Source organism: Vitis riparia, chromosome 2 (genome assembly GCF_004353265.1).
Source record: "Vitis riparia cultivar Riparia Gloire de Montpellier isolate 1030 chromosome 2, EGFV_Vit.rip_1.0, whole genome shotgun sequence".
Lineage (NCBI taxonomy): Eukaryota > Viridiplantae > Streptophyta > Magnoliopsida > Vitales > Vitaceae > Vitis > Vitis riparia.
Genome location: NC_048432.1, coordinates 2,122,957 through 2,143,680, shown reverse-complemented (window position 1 = coordinate 2,143,680; position 20,724 = coordinate 2,122,957). Strand labels below are relative to the sequence as shown.

Genomic DNA, 20,724 nt, shown 5'->3' with positions numbered 1-20,724 from the left:
TTATAAATAATTAAATTATTATATTTTTATAACTTATTTTATTAAAAAATATTTTATTATTATCTATATATTAAAAATAGTAAAATAAAAATTAATTTAATTTAATTTTATATACAATGGAGGTGGGACATGATGGTGACAAGGCAATACCCAAACCGTCTCATGTTTTAAAAAAATTATCAAACTCATCTCAAACCCGTTTGGTTAAAATTGAAACTCGTCCCATTAGGGATAGGATGGAGTGGGTACCCGAAAAAACTCATCTTATTGTCATCCCTAAATATGACAAAAAATGAAAATAATAATAATAATAACATTAAATCAAGTTAACAGGTACATCTGATGTAACTGCATCTCAAGACTCTGTCATCTACAAAATCAACTTTCTAGACAAAGAGCTTCATTCAAAAAGGAAGTCACTGCTCCAAAGAAGCAGTGACTATGGAGCAGTCAAAGATCTAGTATTTTTCTTTAGCTTTCTGTTGGTGTATGGGCGTGGTTTGATTAACAAGAGAGAGATGAGTGGTTCAAAACTCCACACATACAAATGGATCATTATTGTATTGTCTAAATGATTAATACTAACTAGAAATCATTAATGTTTTCGCTTCCTTAGTCTTGAAACTCCCCCAAAAAGTAAACCAAGATATAGCATGGTTCTTAATTACTCACAAGAAAATGAATACTGAAGGTTACAACCATTGCATTCAAGTCTAAAACAAGGGTGAATAATGGAAACATGCTCAAAATGATAGTAGTAGATGGAAAGATGGATGTAAACTTTGCCATCAGTTTGCAGAACAGTAGTGGCATCAACCGCCCTCCCCTATGAAATCATAAGACATTTTAAAGGATAACCCAGAGCCTCTCAGTTTTTCTTCCATGAGAATCTTAATCCGTTCTGCCATGGCAGGTGTCACATAACTCACCCAATCTCCCACTTCGCCTTTCCTAAAGTGCGCCGAGTTTTTAAATCCGCAGGGGCGTTTTCCAGTCTTGTTCACCTTCAAATTTTTAAGACTTTGAAGACTACACAACCTTGATATTTCCTCTATAATCCCCACTCTCTCTTCCTCCTCAGAAAAAGGAAAGCCCAAGAAGTGCGCTAACCTTTTGATGTGGGTACTGATATCCTCCTTGAGATCTTCATATTTCAGAAACAGCACCTTGTCTGGCCTCTCCCTGCTCATCTTCCAGTACTCCAGCACATGGTCCCAGTAGGGTCCAAATGACTCTACACCCAGGCAAAACATCTCCAACCCATGGTCTAGGGAGGTTGGATTGAGAGGCTGAGTTGGAATGGTGTTCACGAAATGCCAGATTGAGACGAACCTGTCCAGTGGATTTCGACATATATAGACAATTCGACACTCTGAATCTTTAATGGATGACGGCAGCATTGAACATGGCGTATGGGTTGCTAACAATCTTGGGCGAGGAAGGTATTGGAGATTAGGACCCTCTGTTTTCATGAAATAAAGATCAAACTCCAAGAAACGTACAAGATCGTGAGGGTTGCTAGTGAGCAATGGGCTCTGCGAGAAGGCGCTCTGGTTTCGGTTTATAATGGCAAAGGTGAGGGCCTTGAGCCATGTGGTGCCTGTTTTTTGAGGACTGATTACCAACACATCACTGTCTTCTGCTTGGAAGTGCCTTTGGAAGGAGATGATGCTCTGAAGGGTCCTGGCACGGAACCAAAAGCCTTGATATTGATAAATATAGGTGCCATCCCAGTTTCTCTCTCTAGGCAGGGTTTGGAAAAGTTCTCGGCACTCACTGCTAAGCTCTTCAAGATCATCTCCTCCAAATACAGAACTGACGCTGCTTTCTGCCTCGACTTCCATGACAATATGGGTAGAGCAAATGGCACCCAAACCAAATATAGGGTAGAGCCAAGAATTGGTAAAGTAACAAAATTTATCATGTGATCGTATGAACATAGATGATAAAGTAATTTTATGGAATTAAACCATTGATAAAATCGAATCTTGTCAGCCCCTTGATTAATTAAATAACATTGAAGAGTGAGAAGGAGAAAGTGTTTGCAGCTTTCTCGATTCCATGGTGGATGATATAATTTTAGTGGGTTGGGTGCTGTCAATCAATTCAAATCCTATACTTAATTTTAGAATTAATTGATTAAAGGAATTAAATAATCCCATATTTGTAATTTAACCCGGCTCATGTTTTTATTGGAAGAGTAATATATTTTTTTATATATCTATCCTTGAGTATTTTAAGTATTTATATATATATATATATTTTAAAAGAAATAATTATTTTTACTAGAAAATAAAATAAAAAATATTTTTTTGTCAAAATCAAAAGAAAAAAAAATACATGGTTAAAATTTTAAAATTAGGTTTTAAATGACCATTTTAATCAAATAACTCATAATATTATGTTAATGTTTGAGGTTCAAATTCTCGTTTTTTAAATGTTTAAAAAATAAGTTATTTTTTAAGATAAATTTCGCATATTTTTTGCGAAGTAGTATAAAAAATAAATAAAAGCATTAAAAATATTTTTGCAACTGTTTGAATGTCTAATGCATTTTAACACTAACTAATGGTTATTGATCTTTCTAATGTTGGTCATAGGCGTTTGAAGGTCTAAAACTAATTTTTCCCACGATTTTTAAAGTGCATTTGATAGTATTTTTATTTGAAATGTTTTCAAAATAATAGTTTATAAAGTATTTTTCCAAAAAATGATTTTTGTTAATACTATGAATAACTTTTCAGATTTTTAGAAGTATTTTTAAAAATTTACCAAACACCTAATTTTTTTCAAAAACATTAATTTACTAAACACCTAATTTTTTTTCAAAAACATTTTTTAAACTAAGAGTGCATTTGAGAGTGATTTTATAAAGCGTTTCTAATATTTTTAACACTTGAAACTAAAAATGAATTAATCTCAAGCCAAATGATGAATTCAAGGCTATTTACAACCCTAATCTCATACCTTCTATTATCCACTTTCAAGGACTAAGGGTTTGTTTGGTAATTATTTTTTTAAACGGTTTTTTAGAATAGTTTTTTTTAAAAAAAAAATTTATGATATTTTGTAAAACAAAAATTTGTTTGGAAACCTAAAATATTTTTAACCCATTTTTAATATTTTTAAATATGTTTTAGAAATATTTTTATGTCTAGTATTTCATTTTTAATTATTCTACATTTTTACATAATTAATTTTTAAAACAACCCTTAAAAAGTAAGTGAAAATAACATAAAACAACTAAAAAATATTTTATGAAAATACCATATTTTATGTTCTTAAAAAATAGTTTTTGATTGTCAATCATTTTTTTTTATTTTGAAAAAAATAAAGTTGTTCTCAAAAACAGTTTTCGAATGCCCTAAACCACCTTATTACCCATTATGCATCCCTTTTTTATTCATCAACCCCAATACTTTATTACTTATTGGTCCCAATGGATTCTTTAATCCAATTTGAATTATTGGTCACATTCCCCTTTAATCCACTACATATATTTTAATAATTAATCTTATTTTCAGTTATTCTTAACCCTAATTTTAAAAGTGAAAATAGAAATTAAAATAGAGACAAAAGAGGAATCAAAATTCATGAAAAATGGAATAGATTTTTTATTCTCATTCTCATCCCTCACTCCTGTCTTCCAAATCTACATTCAAGATGATAAAAAAGTTCAAACCATTCTTCTCCAATTGTATACCAACACGTGTAATTTATGACCAAAATTCTCAAGAAATTCTGCAAAAACTCCATAAAAATTTGACATGTAACTGAAAACCCCGGGTATTACAAAATATGGCATTGATGTATATGTGTAATTGTCAAACCTACAAAGCATTTTTGTAGTAAGGAATCTCAAACAATCTGTGTTACAGAAGAGGCAAAAGAACAAGCTCATCACACTTCCAGCACTGAATATGGCACAGAATGATAAAAATAACCAAGCAAACTCTGTCACTCCACTCTAATCTGCCTTCTCAGTTACTTGCTCAATCTCTGATGCAGCTCTTACTGGGCTGCTGCTTGTCCTCCCGCTATCAGTCACAGCACCGGTAGCATTGTTGACTGCATCAGCACTGCCCGCCCCTGGGGACTTGGAGCCAGTAGCATGCTCTTCCAGTTGCTGTGACCGATTCACTGCCCCTGGGGACTTGGAGGCAGAAGCATGCTCTTCCAGTTGCTGTGACAGATTCACCGCCCCTGGGACTTGGAGCCAGAAGCATGCTCTTCCTGTTGCAGTGACTGATTCAGGGCATTGCAGTGTGGACAATAGTAGGTTATGTAGGCGAAATCCTCCTTCCGGGCAAGGCCTGCACCAAACCAAAGACCCCTGAAGATATGACAAAACTAAGAGTTGGAAGTCCAGGTGGGTTAAGGATGTGAATACTACTCCACTTACCATTGTGCATATGGCAGTTCCCGCATATAAGCGCATATGACTGTGTTGGATCCTCACCCACAAGCAATGCTGCAATTCGAGCAATCCATCCCCCATCATATCGGGCCACCCCTTGATGAGGGTAATGCTCCACAACCAACTGATCATGCCCAGAAGTTCCAGGACCCTCGACCCCTGCTTGATGGGGCATTTCCCCCTCAGAGGGATGCATTGTGGGATTAGCTGCATTACCGGATCTGGTTTGCAACTGTTTTCTATTTCGCAGCCCACTAGATTGTGTTAGTTCTACATCATTGCTCTTCGCTGTTGCAACATCAAGCTGAGATTCATCACCGACAAACACTTTTAAGCCTGACTCTGCACCCAACTTTGATGCCAGGACAGTTGCAGCAGCAGCCTTTGCTGCTGGATCAGTGTCATATCTCTGCATTAAAGGGCTGAAGATCAGTACATGTAGTTCCAGGTACATAACATCATTAACCCAGAGGCCCTCATGGAAACGCATGTGCATGTTACAAGCAGGGCAGGGCTCTGAAAAAAGGTCTAAAGAAACAAGCACAAGACTCTCCTCAAAAGAAAATGTCTCAAGCACAAAGCCTGAGACATGAAGTCTGCAAAAGTTTAATATATGCACAGACAGAAACTTCAAAAAGCCATTCATTTCTTCATGGTAAAAAAAAAGGGGGACTTCAACATTTCACCCGGTTTGGTTTACCTTGGCATCTCAAGTTTTCCTTCCTAGCTCTATCTTGTATAAGCAATTTACTTGGTAGAGTATCAAGTACAAGGACACTGGCCTGCAATTATTTTTTTAATAGATTCTTCACAACTAACAGAAAGCAGTTCCACTATTTAGGCCTCCTTTCATTTTTCTTTGTGATGACTGAATCACGTTTAAAATCCAATTGAACTTTTCATAAAACAATTATTCTGAAAAATTGAAGCATTTAGTTATATCTCATAACAAATATTTCTACAATTTTCTCACTCACAACTTATTTACCATTCTTCTGTAAAAAAACAAGTGGGAAAATGATTTTAACCTTGAGCCTCATTCAAAAATTTCAGTGAATTTTCTTATTTAAAACACATCAACAAAGTTAAATAAAAGTGGGAAGTATCAAGTCTGATCGCACCCATTTCAACTCATAAAACCTTTAAAATTCTTCCTTTTTAATAACAAAAGAAAATCTCCCAGCCTTCTAAAACATAAAACTAAAGGATCCCAAAAAGAGATTTATGGTGATGATGGAGCAAATGCAATGAGGATTTGGCTAATCATCACCTGAATGAGCTGTTGTGTGGTATAATAATTTGTCCTCTCTTTGAGTTCATCAATTTTTGCTCGTCTTTCGGTTCGAAGGCGCTCTAAAGTTTTCTGATCCCTGCGGTCACCTGTACAATCATGTGATAAAATTTCAGTTCCATGATACGCCAAATATGACCAGAGCACACATAGTAGATTGTCAACAGTTTGACATATCAAACTCTAAAACAGTACATCCAGTTACATAAATAGCACCCCTTATTATAATCCATGTAATGGGAAACCAAATTCTTCCTTATTTGCAGATTTTGCATAAGTTTCACTGCAAGAATAATTCACAGAAAAGTACCAAGAATTTGCAACTTGATTATGTGTAATGATGAGCCATGAGATAACTCAAAACTAAAAAATTCAAGGAATGCTTGGTTCCATTTTTCTTAATACAGTTTTCAAACAAGTTCAAAAACAATAACACAAAACAACCTTTAGAATGTTGGTCAGAAGGTAGACTTAAGAACATTTTTCAGAAAGACATAAGAAATCCAAATTTTTGTATTTCAGTTGATATTACTCGTACATAATCCAACTTTATATATAATGTGAGAAGATTTGATTAGCCAAAAAAGAAAATTGGACAGTCTGAGAGAAATTGTCTGATAAACAATTTGAGTAAAGTACAATCTGAACTGATATCAAAGAGTATATACAGTCCTTTTCCATTGATAATGTGAAAATTCTTTATGGTAACTCAAAACATATTGGAGAAGAATTCATAAGAAGGAGAACATTAAGCTGAGTTTAGTTACAACTCGAAATTACAACTCTGAAAGAAATTCAAATTAATTTAATGGAAGTAAATTAAAGGGTGGCTGTTAGACCACCAGCTAATCTAGAAAAGTTAAAATCAAAGAGAGCTTCTTTTTCTCTGATAAATAAGAGAGTGTATGAATCAACACAAAAAGCGAGAGTACATGGGTCATATACAAAGGAGCACCAAGCAAAAATCAGAAAAGTGGGTACACAAAAAAATACCCCTTCCCTCAACAAAGACCCAACCAATCTATGAAATCAACTACAATGTTATAAACATCATTCATATTCACTTAAATGATTCCGAACTTAGCATTGTACCATTGTATTTTCAAGTGTTCTAAAAAACTATAGAAAACATCAATTCACTGTACTCTGAAGATGTCATTCTTTTAAATATGTTATTCAAAAAGCAATTTTCTGAAAATAGTTAATCAACCACGTTCTTTTTTGGATGTTTACCTTACATTGCTTTTTTTTTTTTTTCTCTCTCTTTTTGAAGAAGGAAAAGAGTTCAAGGAAAATGGAACCAAACTTGCACTGATTTTTCAACTATGTGGCACAAATACAAAGGGAGACTCTCAAACCAATAAAGATGACTACACATGTGGCTTTGTTTATGTTCATTTTTAGAAATACGAACATGCATGAAAGCAGCACAGAGTAGGATCCGTGATGTATGCGACTTTAGAAAACTAATTTATGCCATTATAGAGCAATCAAGATGGTCAATAAATTAGACAGACTTGGAGACCATGTCTATAATCTTTATTCCAACATCCCACTGGCAAGTTTCCATCTACAATCTTCAAAAGGGTGCCCTTTTCATCAACTCCCTGTCTAATGCCCTCCCCAATTTTTAGAGCCAAGAGATAAGCATGATAGGCCAATGTTGAAAGGTATGGAGACCTAATTCTACCATTAGTAATGCAAGCATATCACATATGTAGTTGTAGCTTGCTCATAATTCCCTTTTTTTTATTTATTTTTTTATTTTTTGATAGGTAAACAAATATTGTATTAATAGAAAAAAGGTACACATGACATATACAAAGCAACCAAAGGCCCAAACAGAGTGAATACACAAAAACCAGTAACCACGCACTACGAAGAGTCTAATTAATCCACAAAGTCTAACAACAACAAAGAACCATCCCCACTGTACATTCTAACCTAATCCCATAAAAGATACAAAAAAAAAAAAAAAAAAAACTCTTAATTGTTTGGTCCAAGCTTTCATAATTGTTAAAAGGTTCTCTTGTTTCCCTCCCTCCAAATGGTCCAAAACAGGTATAACAAAACAACCTTCCAAATCTTTTTTCCTTTTTTGCCAACAAAAGAGAGTGCATCACTCACTATACATCAAAAAGAGCAAAAATCAATTGTGACAACATTTGTGCTTTCATTAAATGAAGGGGAATATGATCACTCACTTCTTCTTCTACTTTGCACATATAGCATCTATTAGGAATCCTCCAATCCCTGCTGAGTTAATCTTGAGTCAAAATCCTAACCCAAGTTATTTCCCAAGCAAAGAAACTAACTCTTACAAGAATCTAGGAATTCCAAATTGTACCATAAGGGAACGGCTCTGCTCTCTTACTTGCCAGGGAGGACTAAAAAGCCTTAAGTGAAAAGTTATCGTTCTTTCTCTCCAACCACACCATAATATCATCATTACCCAAACAAATGGAGTGATCATACAATCTCCCAAAAAAGACATCTACCTCCTCCAACTCCCAATCATGTAGTTGACTAATAAACCTCAGACCCCAGCTACCATCGTCCCAGGCATCAATCACCCAAGCATCTTTTGAAGAGGCTATAAAGTAAAGATCCAAAACAGAATCCCTCAAAGTCATGTCCTCACACCACCTGTCCTTCCAGAACTTCACCCCATTCCCAAAACCAACCTTAAAGCTTGTTTTTATCTTTGAAAGCCTCTCAACCATTTCTGATTGCCTTCCATAACCCCACTTCGTACCTCTCTCTCACTTCTTTAGCACATCACCCCACTTCTTCTCGCCCATACTTACCCACAATAACCCATTTCCAAAGGGGATTTCTCACTTACAAATTTCTAAGACCATTTTCCCAAAACCTTGTTAAAGATGGAAAGGTTTCTAAAGCCCAAGTCCCCCTTTCTATTTTTCCAAGCAAACAACAAACCAATTCACTAAATGTGGCTTATTGACCAAAGCCCCCCTTCCCTAAAGGAAGTCTCTTTAAATCTTTTTTAGTCTAACAATTACCCTCTTGAGGATAACTAAAAGGGACATGCAGTAAATGGTTAAGTTGGATAAGGTTTTCTTTATCAATGTTTGTCTTCCACCTTTTGAGAGATACTATCTCTTCCACAAAGCAAACCTTTTTTGAAACGCTCTTTCACCCCTTCCCAAACTGTAGAGGACTTGTAAGGGGCTCCCAAAGGGAGACCTAAATAGGTGTTTGGGAGAACACCCACCTTGCAGCCTAAAACCTCAGCAAGCTCCTTCATATTTGGGACATCCCCAACTAGAATCAACCTACCTTGCACCCACCTTGCTCATAATTCTTACTCCTTGAGCAGGCACCACAGAACCAATGATTTAGAACTCCATTCATGCGCTCTCTTACAGATTCGTTCCCTACTTAATGTTAAGAAGCTTGCTTTCTTTCCAGGCATCATACAACCTATAAAAATGAATTTAATCCATGTTGCTTTCCTAAGGGTTTGAATCCTTGCTTTAGGTGAAGGAGCTTCTAATAGAATACCTTGTGGTAGGCAATAAGCAAAATATGTTTGCCAAAGCTTTTATTTCATCCAACCCATAGTAGTTATCTCCTCCATATTCTAAGGTACCCTGATAATTGACCCATAGTTGACTTAGAAACAATGACGATATTTATACAAGTTACCACAAAGACAATCAAGATTTAACGCTTGCTTTGTGCATATAGGTAAATGTGCACCAATTTTTTTCTGGATTATTCAGGACTATAAGTTGAGCAAACAGAACAAGCAGAGGAAAATGCAGTTAGTTGTGTATCTGATCTATTTCAAATTGACATTAATGCTGTCAAGGGTAGATTGAAGCAAATGTCAGAGGAGGTAGAGGGTATTCTAGGTGGATAAGGCTTGGCTCCTCAGGGGGTTAATCTGGATGCTGAGCAGCTTGAAAAGCTGTAGCTGTTGGAAGAAGGATAAGATGGTCTTCAATGAACTTTAGGTTTGTTGGAGGTATATTAAGTTGGAAATGAGGGGAAATGTTACAGGAAGATATCTTCTATTCTTGGTGTTCTTGAAGGATGGGAAGAAATGCTTTGTGATTGTTCCAGGTGGTTTTAACCTTTTGGATTGGGTGCCTTCGGCTAGAAAGCTGTGGAACCAGGGGTTTAAAGGAGCAAGTGGTTTTGAGTTCCAGTAGAAAGGGCTCTCCTGACTAGAGGAATGGAGCTGCAGCTAAGATTTGATTTGGCGTGAGCTTAGGTCAAAGTAAGCTTAACCACTAAAAATGAATCATTAGTCCACACATCAAAAACCAATATCAAAGGACAACTTGAACATTTAAATAGACATGAGAATGGAAAGAGAAATTATGTTAGAAATCATAGTAGTAAATCTTGAGATACTTACACATTCTTGTGAGGCTTACAATCACTGAATATGCAGCAGAAGACAAACCAGGCAACAGAAACATTGGCAGAACACGAAAAGCCCTCATCTTCCAGTTCAGATCTACGGATCTTGTTGTCATGATAGCATAACCCACTGCAATAACCTGAAAATTGAAGTTAACTCAAGAGAATGCCAGAAACTTCAGAAGTAGCCTACATCAAGTTAGAAAGAATTGTGTATTCATAGATTTAATGCTCAATTAACAGACTTTTCCCTTTTACACTTCTATAAAGGATCAGCTACTAGTCAAAGAAGACTTCTCATTTTATTCCCATATTTCGGTCACTATATATGCTGCATAAAACAATACGTCTGCAAATGGCATCATTGCTTAATGAAATAAACATTTAATTAACAATGCAAGCAGGGGCTCTTTAATTCACAAAAAAGTCACAGCTTTCACACCACTGGGAACTTTCAAGTTGCTTCTCTTTCATACCAGTTAAAACACAAGTGAGGTATGTCTAAATGGGCATTAGTGTTCAACCCAACCACATAAGAAGTTTGTGCCACATCAAAGTATTTCTTGGGAAGTGCAGAAAGAACATAACTGCAAGTTTTCCCATTATTATTGCAAAGAACACATACATGACAATAGTTATCTTATGCCTTCTACACTGATCAATATTATTTGTATATTATTTTTCTTTGGAAATGTGACAGTAGGTATGTGGGCTCCATAAGGAAGATTTTTTGGAAAAAGTGTTTGGCCGACTGGAAGGTCATTAAATTGCTTTATCACAAATATGTAGTGACTAAGGATTTATAATAGTGTCTTAATTGACAGCTACCATTAGTTGGGGCGATGGTTATGGACAAACTTTCTTTCCCTTTTTTTTTTTCTCATTTTGGAGTTGAAGAACAACCAATTAACAATATGTAACTTTAAGCCTGGCAGGAACCCATAACCGCTAATCTATCTATTTACGCTTATTAATATCATTCATAGGTGTTTCTTCCCTTAGGGCTTCCTTGGTTTTTATTTGAAGGCATACCATTATACCATGTTTTGTTGTTTCAGTCACATGCTAAACCATCAAAACAACTCTTTAAACCCTATTTTACTGCTAAATCCTCTTTTATCAAATTTCGGATCACCCTTAACCTTGTTCATAGCAAAACCTAATCCTCATCTTTGAGTGATATGCTGGAGATTATTAAACAGATCCTGCATCAGAGAGGCCCTCACTTTTGAAGACACATGAACTTTGAAATCATTTCACAAAATGATTATTGGGAAAAGACTGCTTAAACAATAAATGGAAGTAGGATTTGCAACAGACCAGGTTGATTGTCTTCAAACACGACATAGATCAACACCAAGAGAAAGGGCAAAATACAAGCAGGACACCTCTTTGCCCATTAAGCTTACGGAAAATGTCAAAGTTCTAATAAAACGAACACTCAGATTTAGCAAGTTGTTAGTAGTTATGATGCCCCAAAAAAAAGCTCTTCAAATCACACCGAAATAAACATACCATCTGATCACACCATTGATGCTCAATGACTCACAAACTAATCAATCTAGCTAAATGTCTATTACTTCGATTCTTTCACCTTCATCCACCCTCTCCACAAGCATCCATGATCAGGAAAATAACAGGATATATAGAAGGAGTATGAATCATGCCCAATTCATAACAAAAAAAAAAAAAAGAGACAGAAAAATGAAGTACAACAACATAGTGATACAGCTGAACCATTAACATTTGGCACAATTTCACTAATATAGTTTTGAGCAATATTTCATGGACACAAAGAAAACAGCAAATTTACCTCCAAAATCACTGACAGTACTATGAGATTCCTTGTCATTGTCCTCGAACTTTGAGATCTCCTCTTCATCCTAGCTAGAACAGAAGCTTCTTCCTTGGAAATGTGTTGCAGCCTTTTCTCAAAATCATCACCATGTCTTCTAAATAGGCCATTCCAAATGCGAGATATGATTCCTCTCCGCTTCTTCTTTTGGACTCCTGTGTCCTTCTCGGCAGCCGATGAACTCTGCCCATTTCCCTGGTCTTTATCAGATTCTTCAGCCATTTATTTTCCTTCACGGTGAGTCAAAATCAGCAGAAGAATCTTAGAGGTGTGTCAACCTACAAAACCCATGTAGTGAAGAAACCTTAAACCCTATAAATCAAACATCAATTTAAAGCAATAATCGGTCATAAACGAGAAAAAAACACGTGAAATCAACACAGATGCTGCAAAATGACGATGATTCTCCGACAAGTGCCAATTACCCCTTTGCCAAGAAGCGAAATCCACCCGTCGGCAGTCACCCTTTTGCCAAAAACACATTAACCATCCATTTTCTCCCAATTTATTCCCATCAGAATCCTAATACCACCACCTTTTCAGGAAACAAACTGTAAACCGGTAAAGCAGAGGGAAAGGAGCGGGATGTGATTGAAAAGAAAGAGAGAGAAAAAGAAAAAAAAAACCCAGATCTACAGATAGAATCTGCAGAAGAAGCCAAAAGAGAAGGAGAAGTTTAATCCTACCTCTGGTCACTGTATCGAACAGCTGTTGCCTATCTTTCTGGGATGTAAAATTAAAATAAATTAGTACTTTCCCGTTTCTCTAATGTCATGGACTTAGGTGTCCATCTTAAGGAAGTGCCCTCAACAGTTTCCAGAACCTTCTTAATGGGGTTGTCACTTCAATCGGAAATGAGAGGGCCTACCAGCACCGTATGACGATGGGTTTTGCTGAAGTTTCAGAGCTCAATCGTCGACATTGTTTGGCTAGAGGCTAGCGTAGCCATTGGGTTTAGCTCCATGTTCCTTTCCAATAAGGGAAGAAACCGACAGCCTCCACAACTATTTTTAAAAATAAAAATAATTTTATGCTTTTAAAAGTATAAAATCTAAGTTTTTGTTGGTCAACTATTTTTTTTTAATAAAAAAAAAAAGAGAAAATTGAAATTTAGAATATTTTTCTATTTCTAAAAACAAAAAATAAGATTTTAAATATTTTTTTAGTTATTTTCATTTGTTACGTTCAAAATAAAGCATTAAAAATAAAATCTTATAAATAAAAATTATTTTTAAAATATATTTAAAAATAAAAAATTGATTACTGTTCTTAAAAATTGTTTTTAAAAATTATTTTTAAAATATAGCCTAAAATTCTTTGATAATTCCCTTTTTTTAGAAAAAAATTATTTATTAACTTATGTTATTTTAAAAAGTAATTATGCAAATATGGAGAATTATTGAAATAAAATTTACATATAAATGTTATTTGTAAGAGATATTTAGAAATATAAAAAATAGTTTTCAAATACATTTTTACTTTCAAAAACATCACAAAAAAAACTATTTATAGAAAACACCATTAGAATTTATTTTTTGAGAGTTGTTTTCAAGGACATTCCTAAATAGACCCTAAGATATTAATTCTATTTGATATCAAAGTTTGCATATGGGTTGTTCAAAGTATATGATAAAATCTAAGAATTTTGGATGATATAGAATTTTTAAACTATTGTCCAAACAAGCCCTCCTCTTTTTTCTTTAATAATTTCAAAACGTGGTTTCTAAATTTACACTAAAATTAGGGTTTCAAACAAAATCAAAATATAGAGTATAAGAGAGAAAGAGGTTATTTTGAACATCAGTTTCAAACTATACCTAAACATTTTCCTATATCATTTGTCTAAAATATGACATTATGTAGCTTAATTACTCCTAAATCTAGTATTGTGCAATCATACAAATTTTGAAATATTTTCAAAAATAATGCAATATGAAAATCATTTTTTTTTAGAAATGATTTCAACAAGCATTTTTTTTTGTTATATTTTTATTTTAATTCATATATTTTATTTTTATTTTAATGCATATTTTTTATTATATTTTTATTTATATTACTAAGATTTTGTTATATTACTTTTTAATGGTGAAAATTTGATTTTTAGAAAAGATTTGGAGTCACCACTTATTTTTGTTTTATTTTAAAGAGAAAACAAAATAAGAAAGAAAACATTGTGTAATTCCTTATTTGAAAAAGACATGTCTACAAAAATCGAGTCGGGTTTGAGGGTTAGGTTACCTATCTAGAAGGTACGGTAATAAGACGTAGCACACCTCAAAACCCCTAAAAATGGGTCTCTACTAATCAATTAGGGCAAACATGGCAATTGATTGGGAAGTCAATGGATACCAAAAGAATATGTAGATGGGAGTGTGAGATTTAAAGGGAGATTGTGTGTGCCAAGGGATGTAGAGTTGAGGAATGAACTTCTAATAGATGCTCATAGGGCAAAGTATACCATCCACCTAGGGAGTACCAAAATGTATCAAGACTTAAAGAGACAATTTTGGTGGAGTGCGATGAAAAGAGACATTGCTCAGTATGTAGCCATCTGTCAACAAGTGAAAACTAAACACTATAAGTCTGCATGGTTGTTGCAACCTTTACCTATACATAAGTGGAAGTGGGATCATATCACTATGGACTTTGTGATAGGGTTGCCAAGAACTAGAAGCAAGAAAAATGGAGTTCGGGTAATTATGGACCGTCTTACTAAGTTAGCTCATTTTCTAGCCATGAAGACTACTAACTCCATGAACTCTCTCGCTAAGTTGTATATACAAGAAAGTGTGAGGTTGCATGGGATACCTTTGTCTATAGTGTCTAACATGGACCTTAAGTTTACTTCTCAGTTTTGGCAAATTTTACAAAGGGCTTTGGGTACCCAATTGAATTTTAGCACCACTTTTCACCCTCAGACAGATGTTTAGTCAGAAAGAGTAATCCAAATTTTAGAAGACATGTTAAGGGCTTGTGTTTTGAACTTTGGAGGGAATTGGGCAGATTACTTATCTTTGGCAAGTTTGCTTATAACAACAGTTACTAATCTAGCATCAGCATGACACCTTATGAAGCACTCTATGGGAGACCTTGTAGATCACCCTTGTGTTGGACAAAGTTGGGTGAGAGTCATTTGTGTGTTGAAATTGATAATTTTCAGTTGGATCAACTTTATAGTAGAAAATTTCTTAGGATCGTAGAAATTGAAAATTTTTGAAAACAGAAAGCGAAAAAAAAATTAAAAATGAAATAATTAAAATTAATTAAAACAAATTAAGTAAAAATTAAATTAAATTGCTTAATAATAAATTAAAGAAAATTAAAATTTTGTGGTAGCGTTTGATAATTTATTTTGTGTGTTGTTAAAAAATGAATTAAGAACGAAAAATGAATTGAATTGAAGAAAAAGAAAAAAAAACAACATAATATAATATGTTATATTAGTGGTCATTTGGTCTTTGGGAGGATTAAAAAGCAAGGAAAAGAAAAAGAAATAAAAAAAAATGAGAGGGAAAACTTATAGAGGGCATCGACGACTGTGAGAAGAGAACACGTCGTCGTTCTTTGGCCGACCATTTCGACAGTCAAACATGTTCCTTTTCACGTGAAATTTTGAAGGAACATTCTACTCGACACGAAGAACATTTGTACGGTGTCGAATTTTGTTTCAATAGTTGGATTGTTAGATCTATAGTAGGGAGATTTAACCCTTAAACTTTTATTTAGTGCCTTTTTCTTTAAAAAAAATTATAAATCTTGTTGTTGGAAATTAAATATGTAATATTTATGATGCGGGAAATTTTATTGGGTAATTTAGGAATTTCATTGGAATTTTCATTGGAATTTTCATTTGATAATAGAAGTGTTTAATTGTGAAAAATAATTGCATTTGGTTATTGGAATTTATTGGGATTGTTGAGAAATAATGGAATTTTGGTAGAAATTATGTTTAGTTGATATTTGAATTATGGAGAATTTATTTGGTTATTTTTGGTAATTTAATTGTGGATAAATAATTGTATTTGACTATTGGAATTTATTAGGATTGTTGAGGAATAATGGAATTTTGTTAGAAATTATGTTTAGTTGATATTTGAATTATGGAGAATTTATTTGGTTGTTTTTGGTAATTTCATTGTGGAGAAATAATTTTATTTGATTATTGGAATTTATTGAAATTGTTGAGAAACAATGAAATCATGGTATAAATTGTAATTTTATTTATATTTGAATTAGTGGTAATTTCATCTAATATTTGTGACACTTGTGAATGATGATAATTAATCTCATTGCATTTCATATGCATCATGGTTGTGTGAAGAAAAAAAAAAACTGTGAAAGGTGCATGAAATGGAAAACTAAAAATAAAAATAAAAATAAAAATAAAATAGTAATGAAAAGTAAAGGCCTGTGAGAGGTGAATTAAGAAGAAAGTAAGATCTCTAGAGTGAAATACCCAAAAATCTACCTCGAGAAGACTCCGAATGGGCAATGTATTTGGGTACAGACGCGTATCCTTCGGTGAAAGCCCGAGAACAATAGTGCATTATATGACTGTGTCATATATCCACATGCATTTTATTTAATTGTTGAAAATTATTGAATTGCTATAATTATAGAAATTAAAATATTTGGGTTGATCAATTATGGTGGAATGTTTATTTTGTATTCATTTGAATCTTATTAATCCCAATTAACCCCTTGGGTGTAAGGAACCCTACTAAGCAATGTGGAATGCTCACCATTTCCTTCTTAAATCTTTTTAGATGTAGATGTAGCTCCTAATGATTAGTAAATGGGACATAGAAGACTTGAGGATGCCCCAGGAGATTTTGGAGCAACTTAGAGGATTTTGTTATCCTTGGTTCTGTTGGGTTATTAAAACATATTCTAATAGATTTTTTTAAATTATGTAATCGTTTATAAACTGTATTTTGAATTAAACTTGCTTTATTGTGGACACTTTTGTTAGACTTTGGTTAGAGATCTTATTGATATTAAATTGTTTGTTGCTCTTGAGTAGTCGTTGTATTTTGATAAATGGGAATGTTAGTTGGAGGAAGCTTTAGTGTGTTTATGTTTAAAAAAACAAAATAAAATCAAAGCGTTTTGGTTGATTGCCAACTTGGATTAGGAGGAACCCTTAGGGTCAAACCTTTAATCTGGGGTCATGGGCTAGATTCTGGGTCGCCTAGAATTTAGGTCGTGACAATGAATCAAGTTAGGCCCACTTAGTGCCATATTTTGATTTTGCATGCAAAGCTTTCAATCGCGATACACAATGAACCAGAAATCACACTCTCATCATCTTCCTTCCTTAGCTATATTTACATTGATAATTTCCTCTTCTTCATTCACCTAGATAAGCTTTTTTTACTTTGCGTCATCTTCATCATTTGCACATCCAGCAGTTGTAGGCTTTGAAAATGGCACAGCCAAAAGTGGCCATGTAAGCCATCTACAAGTGGGGTCCAGGATTAAGAGTGGGTGGATGGGTAATTAGGGAATGGGTGGAGAATATTGGCAGTGTTGGGGAAGCTAGGTCGGGTAGGTGTGTGAGGTTATTAGTGAGCTTGAGGATGGGTTAGATTGATGGTGGTGCAAATGGGAAATGTGTGTGAAAGATGGGAAACGATGGATATGAAGGATAGAGACACGAGTAGGGTGATGTGGGGTAAGCTGATGGTGGTGAGTGTGGTGATTGGTTTAGTGGGTATGAAAGGTGGAGAGGTGGTGATTTTTATCCTAAGGTTTCATGCATGGAGTTGTTTGGCCTAGGATTTGGATTTAATGTAGAAAGGAATTCGAATGGAGAGTTTTGGAAAGGCTTTGGGTGGCCATGCATAAACGGTAGGTATCAAGGATAGAGATATGGGTAGGGTGATGTGGGGTAAGTTGATGGTGGTGAGTGTGGTGATTAGTTTAGTGGGTATGAAAGGTGGAGAAGTGGGAGTTTTATCCTAAGGTTTCATGCATGGAATTGTTTGGCCTAGGATTTGGATTTATTGTAGGAAGGAATTCGAATGGAGAGTTTTGGAAAGGCTTTGGGTGGCCATGCATGCATGGGTCACATGTACGTGGGGTAGGGTGAAAAAAATAGGGTAGGAAATAAGCGGTGGAGTGAAGGAAGATGTGGGCTTGGTGATTGTAACACCCGGGTTTTTAATGACACGTCAAATTCATGGAGTATAAAGTCTTTCATAAAATTGTTAGTCAAATGGTCAAAAAGAATGGTGAAGGCCCATGTGTTAATATTTAATTGGGAGATATTTTGAAAAAGTTGGTCAAAAGTCAATAATTTGAAAATTTCGCCATGTTAGATGCAAAGAGTAGGAATTTCAAAAATTAAATTTAAATTTGAAGAAAAATTTAACCATCAAATATATTGTGAGAATTAATTTAATTATTATTGGATAATTATCAGAGAATCATAGTAAGAAAAACTTGGTAACAAATTATATTATTTCAAATTGTTATAATGGATAATTAAAAAGAAATTGAATTTAATTTTATAACGAATCAATTTAACTTTTATAATTGGAATTACATCTTATAAAATTACAAAACATCAAACAAAATTGAATTGAAATTAAATTAAGATTAAATCATAATATGTTAATGTAGAAATATATACAAAAGGGTAAGTTAATTAAAAGTGAATTTTATGAATTTAACTTTTGAAATTTTGATGTGATTGAATAATTTGACAAATGAAGTAAATTAAATAAAAGTTATACCAAAAGGTTGAGAATTTGATTTTTATAAATTAAATGACTAAATAATTTATGAAATTAAGTTTTAGAATATTACTTAAATTTTTGTTGGTAAATAATTATTGGTAAAATTAATGGGTTAAAGGTTATTATGAATTTCAACTTCTTGGATACCGAAAAATTATTTTATGTTTTAAACATTTTATGAAATTGAGTTTTTATATATATATATATATATATATATAATTAATGAAATCATGTTCTAAATGAATTTTATAGTAAAAATGTTTCAGATAATTAAAGTCAAATTATTATTATTATTTTTTAAAAAAAGTAGACTTGAAGTAAATTTAATTAAGAATATAATGGTATTTTTCGTAAGACGAAAAATCATAAGTCGTGTATAATTTATAATTGTGGAATGTGGAATAAAGAGTAATAGTTTATTTTGTTAAAAAAAATGATGTGGGTGGTATTTTCAAATTTATTTAATAATAATAATAATAATAATAATAATAATAATAATAATAATAATAACTATATATATAAGTGGACTTGTGGCATGGGAGGCAAAGAAAAGAAACGATAGGGGGAGACGCAAGGGAGTCATCGTCCACATGCCTCCATCGATTCAATGGTGAAACGACCTTCAATCATGACGAAATTTCAAACAGTAATAGTCTTCAATGTGGTGAACACTTCTATTAAATCAGATTTTCAATCCCATAGTTGGATTTTACTATATAGGTAGGGGTGTGTTTTTCCTAAATTTCTCTCTCGACTTTTTTGGAGCTTTTCATTTTACTTTTATTTACTTTCAAAAACCTTTATGGAAATGGGTGAGTTGTTGGGTTGTATTAGATCATTATATAGTTTTCATTTAGGTTGTTTTTTTAAAACCCTAAACGTGTAAAGTGATTTGGTTTTGCTTTAAAAATGTTAAATGAGAAGTGGATGAAAGTTTAATGCAAGATAAAAATATTAGAATTGTTGATATTTAATTGTTGTTCTTGTAATATAATTTAATGGATTGTTGTGGTTGTGGAAAAAAAAAATTGGAATATTGGTTGATATATTTTTGTGATTGTTGTCATGTTATAAATTATATAAATTTATTGATTATATATTAATGTTGAAAATAATGGAAATTATTTATTGAAATTTTTTTAGTGTTGAGATATGTTTAAAATGATTGTTTTATATTATTGAGATTAGTGGAAATAAATAAAATTAAGGTATAAATTATGTTTTGTGATATTTGGATTACAGAGAAATTTTCTTTGATATTTGGGATGATATAGTGCAAAAAAAAAATGTTATGTTGGTTGTTGGAAATTATTAAATATGTTGGGAATAAATAAGATTTATGTGGCTAAGGTTTAAATTATGTTTTGATGATATACAAGTTAATTGTAAATTTTTTGTGTTGTTTGTGGTGATTAAAGTAAAGAAAAAATGTTGTGTGGATTGTTGGAAATTATGAAATATAATGAGAGTAAATGAAATTATGTCTTGAAAAATTGTAGATGTTAAAATATGATTTGATTTCAATTCATATGCATCATGGTTGTGTGAAAATAAAATAAAAATAAAAATAATTGAACAAATGGTTGTGTGAAACAGAAATAAGAATGAAAAGACCCTGAAAATGGAAAAAATGAAAAGAGAAGAGAAATGAGAAATAGAAGGCCCTATAAAGGGTGAATTAAGAAGGGAGTGAGATCCATAGGTTGAAAAACCCAAAAATTTACCTCAGAAAGACTCCGAATGGGGAGTGTATTTGGGTACGGACCCGTATCCTTCGGTGAATGTCTGAGAACAATAATACATTGTTTGATTGTGTGTAAGCATTTGCATCATGTTTGTATACGGAAGAAGGATTTGTATTATTTATCAATGGTATATTTCAATATATTATTCAAGACTAAAATAACTTATTTATTTTGTAAATTTAGAATTGTTGATATGCTAGATATATGATGGAATAAGAGAATTGATAATTTTGATTGGTTTAAATGTGTATAGTTGTGGTTCATTGAATGTATGCAAGGTAGAT

The 20,724-nt window shown here is 33.2% G+C and overlaps 2 protein-coding genes across 4 annotated transcripts; both read right to left on the bottom strand.

The window, feature by feature from the left end:
• Positions 1-812: 812 nt before the first annotated feature.
• On the bottom strand, positions 813-1,844 carry LOC117906171 (cytosolic sulfotransferase 15-like). The gene has a single exon (XM_034819135.1). It carries the CDS (start codon positions 1,842-1,844, stop codon positions 813-815), a length of 1,032 nt encoding a protein of 343 aa, XP_034675026.1.
• Positions 1,845-3,739: 1,895 nt separating this feature from the next.
• Positions 3,740-12,923, bottom strand: LOC117933482 (uncharacterized protein At2g24330-like). Of its 3 annotated transcripts, none has more exons than XM_034854863.1 (7): positions 12,642-12,923; positions 12,381-12,506; positions 11,914-12,233; positions 10,096-10,240; positions 5,688-5,797; positions 4,403-4,826; positions 3,740-4,313 (listed from the first exon to the last, which is right to left on the bottom strand). In XM_034854863.1, the coding sequence occupies exons 3-7, from the start codon at positions 12,175-12,177 to the stop codon at positions 4,195-4,197; spliced, it is 1,062 nt and encodes a 353-aa protein (XP_034710754.1). In that variant the 5' UTR covers positions 12,178-12,233; positions 12,381-12,506; positions 12,642-12,923; the 3' UTR covers positions 3,740-4,194. The 3 variants fall into 3 exon arrangements, with proteins under 3 accessions (XP_034710754.1, XP_034710759.1, XP_034710767.1); XM_034854868.1 differs by having other exon boundaries at positions 12,381-12,490; XM_034854876.1 differs by lacking the exon at positions 12,381-12,506.
• Positions 12,924-20,724: the final 7,801 nt, after the last annotated feature.

Bases quoted from the DNA above. Each gene is read 5' to 3' on its own strand.
- LOC117906171 (XM_034819135.1), bottom strand. From the start codon at position 1,844: ATGGAAGTCGAGGCAGAAAGCAGCGTCAGTTCTGTATTTGGAGGAGAT.
- LOC117933482 (XM_034854863.1), bottom strand. From the start codon at position 12,177: ATGGCTGAAGAATCTGATAAAGACCAGGGAAATGGGCAGAGTTCATCG. The intron at 5,798-10,095 runs GTAAGTATCTCA...ATGATTGTACAG, and splicing joins TGTAAGCCTCACAAGAATGT to GTGACCGCAGGGATCAGAAA. The intron at 4,314-4,402 runs GTAAGTGGAGTA...GGTTTGGTGCAG, and splicing joins GAACTGCCATATGCACAATG to GCCTTGCCCGGAAGGAGGAT.